Genomic DNA, 6,245 nt, shown 5'->3' on the forward strand with positions numbered 1-6,245 from the left:
CGTGCCAGCAATTGCCATGAGCTGCCCAGGGGCTTTACTGGCACCCTATGGCGTGCTGGCAACCTCCACTGACTGCCAAAAGGCTTTACCAGCGTTCAACAGCGTGCCAGCAACCTCCACCGACTGCCAAAAGGCTTTACCGGCGTCCAGTGGTGTGCCAGCAATTGCCACCGGCTGCCGAAAGGCTTTACCGGCACCCTGTGGTGTGCTGGCAACCGCCACTGGCTGCCAAAAAGCTTTACAACCATCCAACGGCGTGCCAGCAATTGCCATGAGCTGCCCAGGGGCTTTACCAGAGATCTGTGGTGAGCTGGCAACCACCACCAGCTGCCAAAAGGCTTTACCAGCGTTCAACAGCGTGCCAGCAACCTCCACCGACTGCCAAAAGGCTTTACCAGAGGTCTATGGTGTGCTGGCAACCACCACCAGCTGCCAAAAGGCTTTACCAGCATCCTGGGATGTGCCAGCAACTGCCACGGGATGCCGAAAAGCTTTACTAGTGTCTGACAACGTGCTGGTAACACCAACCAGCTGCTGAAAGGCTTTACCAGTGTCCTACAGCGTGCCGGCAACTGGCACTGACTGCCAAAAGGCTTTACCAGCATCCTATGACGTGACAGCAACTGCCAAAAGGCTTTACCAGCATCTGACAATGTGCCGGCAACCACCACCGGCTCACCAAAGGCTTTACCAGCGTCCTCCGTTGTGCCGGCAACTGCCACCAGCTGCCAAAAGGCTTTATCAGCGTCCGACAACATGCCAGCGACCGTCACCAGCTGCCAAATGGCTTTACCAGCGTCCGACAACGTGCCGGCAACCGCCACTGGCCGCCAAAAGGCTTTACTGGCTTTCGACGGCACGGCAGGACAGACAGACAGGACATGGTTCAGTAGCAAGGCATAATTTATTGGGATTAGGCGTACAAACTGGCGAGCGAGGCAGCCAGGCGCGGTGAAGCATCACCGTGGGGCACAAAGCCCGGTGACACATCCCGGAGGCTGCCAGCACAGGTACACGGTACCGAGACGCTCCCAGCTCGGTGCCGGGGGGTTTAGGGAGGAGATGGGCGCTTGCGGTCTCAGCGTAGGGACCGTGGGCTCGCCGAGCACAACCACGAGCGCAAGGGATGGCACGGTGCCCTTCACCCGCACTTACACCGTCGTCAGCGCTTCCAGGAGAAAGAGAGGGAGAGGAGAGAGCCCGGCCGGTAAAACCTGGACAGAGGAGGGGGATCAGTTATTCCAGCCACACCACATTCCCATCGCCGGGCTTCGCCACCACTGCCGCAGCCCAGCACCACGGCGTCTCGGCGTTGAGCTGCCCAGCTTTACCGGGGCTGAGCCCCGGCACGTGGGACATGAGGTCTGGAGCATGGCTGGGCTGCCGCAGCCTGAGCTCCCGGCACAGCCCGGCTGCCAACAAGCCTGGGCCGCTCTCACCGCATCCCCGATCGCATCTGTGCCAACGATGCCAGAGCGAGCGAGATGTATGACCGGCACCGGGAGGGCACGGCACCGGTGCCTCTGCCCTTGGCCGAGGGGAAAATCCTTCCTCGCTCCAGCCCCGATTCGCCGTTTCCCTCTTGGGTTAATTTGCCTCCCGGTGTTTAAAGCCAAAACCAGTCTTAGGCAGCGAGTGGTTCTAGGCCCGTTTTTAACATCGATGCACCAAGAACAGACCCAGCTTACCTGCTTTCGCAGCTTAAACGGGGCTTTTCACACCCGTTATCGGCCAAGTCCCGCTCTGCCTTGCTGCAAACACAACTGCCGCGGCACCGGCAGCTTTCCAGCGGGTGGGAGAGGGGTTCAGTAAAACCCCTCAGCAAAGCAAGAACGGCGGGAAGGCGATGGCGAGGTGGGGGGGGTGAAGCGTCACCAGTGCTTCTCCAGAACTTTATAAAACGTCACAGGGAATGTCACTTATGGTTTTGGTTTTCAAGTCTCATTGCTTGGCTCGCGGTCGAGGACGGAGGCTCGAGCCGAAACGCTGCCACGTACTCGGCAAAACCCTTCGCTGCTACCAAATCAATCGCCACGCAAGATAAAACCAGGTTTCGGCAGCACAGAAACAGCGTCGGCGCCAGAGGAGACGCGGCAGAAGGGATGGGAAGCCACCGCTGCCGTCCCGAGCAAGCCATTACCTGTGTAGCCGATCTTCTCGAAGCTGAGCAGGCTGAAGATGCTGTTATATAGCTGCATTTCTTTTTTCCTCGTTTGGTCCATTTCGTCTAAAATCTCCATCAGCTCGTTGCCGGTTTTGGTGGGGTGGGTGCATTCGGCTTCGTGCACCGTCAGCTCGTGGTAGGGACCCTGCCACGGGCACCCGATCCGCTTGTATTTGCACTGGGTCACCCTGGGGGGGGGGGCGGGGAGGGAGAAAATAAGCGTGAATATTCACCAGATCAGGATGCCACACGGAAAACAAGGCGGATCCGGCCACCCCGGCACCGGGAAGGGCAGTGAGGATGGCAGGGATGCACAGAGGCTTGCTCCTGCTGCCACCCGGCTCCTCTGGCTGGATTTGGATCCAGCAGCCCCGGGTGAGATGGGAGCAAGACTGGGAAGTCCGGGAGACCCGTTTCACACCCCGTGGAAAACCATCGGGTAGCGCCGGCGCCGCAGTGTGATGGGTTCCCACGGGATGCCGGCTGCTGCCGACCAGGCACGGTGGCACGCGGATGCTGTTGGCGAGGGAGTGGGGCTCTGCCACGTGCCGAAGCAGCACCACGTCCTCTCCCAAACCACCGTCACCTCCCAAGGGAAGCAGGACACAGCCAGTGGGATTTTGGGGGCAGGACCACCCCGTGCCAGGAGCTGGAGAGGGCACAGGGCGCTGCTGAGCACCGACGGCTTTGCGTCGATGCCAGAGTCGGCACTGGTGGTGTGGGCGAGCCAGGGAAACCCTCCTGCCCGCAGCGCCCCAATTGTGGGGGCTCACCGCCATGCGAGCCCCGGCTTCACCGGGAACCCCCGCTCCAGGCAGCGAGGTTTCCCAAACCTGGCACGTCTCTGTGCCGGACCGGCAATGCTGGCAGCTCCAGCACTCTGCCGAAGGGAAGCGAAGCTCTTTACCTGTCCTGGCACTCCTCTTTCTGGTGCCTCTCCAGGAGGGATCGGGGGAATTGCTGCATGCAGAAGCCACACTCGGAGGGCAGCTCACTGACGGCTTTTTCCACAGCCAGGTTTCGACAGCACAGGCTCTTACTGATCTCGCAGCGGCAGTTTGGGCAAGTCGCTTGTTCCTCCTTCAGCCGAGCGTCTGCCAGGAGGTGGATGAAGCAGCCGGCGCACATCAGGTGCCCGTTGGTGCACTGTGGAAGAGGAGAAATAAAGCATCAGACTCCCACGGGATCCGGCACAGGGGAAACCGAGTCACACAAAGGCAAATAAAGTGAATTTGGACCCGTCGGTGCCGGAGACAGACACGTTGCTGTCCCCGCTCCTCCCGAAAAACCACCCCGGCACGCGGCTCCCTCCAGCTGGCCGAGCCCCTGCGCCGGCTGCCAGCATTTCGGCAAAGCTGGAGGCTGGGCAGGGCAGGCAGGGGCTCTGGCCTCGACCAGCGCCTGCCGGCTCTCGCACCGGCCCAGACACGTCCCCTCCGACGCGTCGCTTCTGTAATTAGGACTGACCTCGTTTGCCTCGCACGGGAGGGGAAGGGAAAGGCTTCATCCCAGCTTCCCCTCCTCCTCCCCTGGTTTCCATCCATCCCATGGGAATCCAATTCCCCGTGGCCAGAAGGGGGGTGTAAGCTGCCCCTCCAACACCATGGGACTCAGGATAACCAAAAACAGCTGGGGAGAGGGGAACGGAGGCCCCCCCCAGTGCCTCCCACAGTGGGGAATGAGGGGAACTGCACCAAAATGGGGGGGGGGGGGGGGGGGGGGGAGGGGGTTCCTCTGTTCCCTGTATCCCCCAGATCCATGGGATCCCAGAGGCCAGAACGTTCCCTGGCTGCCAGGTTAGCGCCGACAGGTTTGGAAGAGTCGAGAGCCCACTGTTAAACCAGCGGGATCAGCACAAAACCACAGAGCCCGCCGAGGGAGACTGGGGAAGACCCATCGACGCAGACAAACCCACCGGCAAAGCAATGGGAACCGGCTCCCAGGGCTCGGATTGCCGGGATGGGACTCAGGTCCCGCACACAGAGGACGAACTCTGGAGCCAAAGGTGGCATCCAGTTTTCCAGAGGAGCGGTTTTCCCTCTCTGCATCAAGAAATCTCTGGAGTTTAGGGCAAAAATCAGTTTAAGATGCATTTACACCAGCCGCCGAGCTGTGCCGGGTGAGACCCTCGAGGAGGGGAAGAAGATAGGGCACCACGCGAGCCAGGATGCTTCGTGGCAGCCCCTGTCCAAACGAGCGGCATCGGAGGAGATTCTGGCAGCGCTTCAGGCACTGGAGCGATCCCAATCCGCTCCTCCATCCGTCCCGAAAACCAGAGGGAAAGAGCAGCCCCCAAGAGCAAAGAGCCAGCGCCGTATTTCTGGAGTTTGCCGCGAGGCGATGCTGTCTTCGTCGCTGCGGGTGGTCCGGGCAAAAGCATCGCCCATAAAACGCCCAGCGGAGCGGGTGAAGGTACCACCAAATCCATCAGGAGCTGCCGGAGGGGGTCAGGAGGCAGACAGCAACCAGGCCGGATGCTTTTCCATCATCTCTGGTGACAGCAGGGATCATTCAAGGGACACGTGGCTGTTCCCGGCGGATGTGAAAGCTCTCGCTGGCAGCTTCGGGCTCCCGCGGTGAAAATCTTTCCCTCGAATCCAGTGGGAGGCCGGAACACTCTGGGCTGGAATGTCGTCACCTCCAGGATGAGCTCCACAACCGGCCAGGCAGAGCCAGCAGCTTTCCAGCCCAGCCAGCACACCGTAGCGGGGGGGGGTCCAGCCTGTCCCGGGGTGGGGGGGTGTCACCCTCCAAATTCCAGCAAGATTCCTGCTGGTGGGATGACCGGGAGTTCATTAAACATCTCCCTGGGAGCGCCAGGAAAAGCTTTAATCCTCAGCCGGGATGGGAAAGGCCTGACCCTGCCGCAGGGATTAGCGCCCGATCTGCTTACCCAGGACATCCATTGTTCCGGCTCCAAAAGGTTTTGGATTTTCCCTCCTGCCGGGCCTGGAGGGCAACAGCCGGGCCTTAAACCGGCCCCACCGTGACTGCTGCCGAAGCACGGTTACGAGATGAGGGTCCCGGCTCCAAAATACCTGCAATGGCTTCGGGATGAGCACCGGCACGCGTCCGGCTAAAAATCCCTTACGGTTTAGGCTCGGCATGGTCCCGGTGAGCCGCCGGCTTCCCCCGCGGTGCCTCGCCGCTGTCGTGCTAAAAATACCAGCAAGCGAGCCAAAACAAGAGGCGAACGCCAGCTGAGCGCTCCCACAACCGCGGCGGTGACGGTGACGGCTCCTCCTCGGTGCGAGCATGTAATTACAGCCGCTCGTTAGTGCTTCGGCCCTGACAAACCCACCCGACGGTGGGAAGGCCCCGGCACAGCCACGCTGCCGGCCGACACCGTGGTCGCTCCCGGTTTTAATTACATCCTTGGCAAAGCACCTCGTCATAAATAATTAAACAGGGGGACGAGTGACCGCAGGAGCGAGGAGGAAGAGGAGGCCATGACGAAGGACACAGCCACCCCCGCCGGGCACACAGAGCCGGTTTGGCAAGCGCCGGCACAGGATCGGTGGGGATCTCTCACCAGGTGCGGCTCCGGTGAGGTTTTAATGCTCTTATTCGTCACCGCTGAGGGGATCCCCCCCTCCCCAAGCCAGCGGCCATCTTACAGCACCCCCCCCCGCCAAAATTAACCCCCCCAAATAAAGCAGGGGGGAGTCCCCCCAAGCTCTGCTGCGCTGGCGGCGGATATTCTCAGCATGCGACCTGCAAAGTGTAAGATCACCGAGGGGATGACCTTTGCGTCCGGGCTCTGCCATTGCCGAAATCGAGCGCCAACCGGCACGCCGCCGGGAAAGCACCGAGCAGCCGTGTGTGCCGGCGGCTCTGCCATCACCGCAGGGCTGCCGACGGGTCGGCGTGCTGCGAAATGGATGCTGGCCGGAGGGAAACACTCCGGCACCTTTACGTAACCGGCAGCTCTGCTCCGGTCAGCGACGGCGGTGCCTGTCCCGCTCCCTGCCGGGACCCCCTGCTCTGGGCAGGGGAGTCTCCCGGGGTGGCACAAACTGGGATAAACTGGGGTGGGGTTGAACCCAGCCCCCCCGCCTTGGGGTCGGTGGGGAGAGGCTGG

At 61.5% G+C, this 6,245-nt stretch overlaps 1 protein-coding gene across 1 annotated transcript in view; it reads right to left on the reverse strand.

The window, feature by feature from the left end:
- CYHR1 (cysteine/histidine-rich 1) overlaps positions 1-6,245 on the reverse strand; it is a gene marked incomplete at its 5' end in the record, with an annotated part of 15,022 nt that overhangs the window by 525 nt on the left and 8,252 nt on the right. The window contains 2 exons of the mRNA XM_010569325.1: positions 2,141-2,352; positions 3,072-3,310. Coding sequence (XP_010567627.1) covers positions 2,141-2,352; positions 3,072-3,310 — 451 coding nt within the window. The remainder of the gene's footprint in view (positions 1-2,140; positions 2,353-3,071; positions 3,311-6,245) is intronic.

The sequence above is a fragment of the Haliaeetus leucocephalus genome, unplaced genomic scaffold (assembly GCF_000737465.1).
Source record: "Haliaeetus leucocephalus isolate CR32 unplaced genomic scaffold, Haliaeetus_leucocephalus-4.0 Scaffold271, whole genome shotgun sequence".
Classification (NCBI taxonomy): domain Eukaryota; kingdom Metazoa; phylum Chordata; class Aves; order Accipitriformes; family Accipitridae; genus Haliaeetus; species Haliaeetus leucocephalus.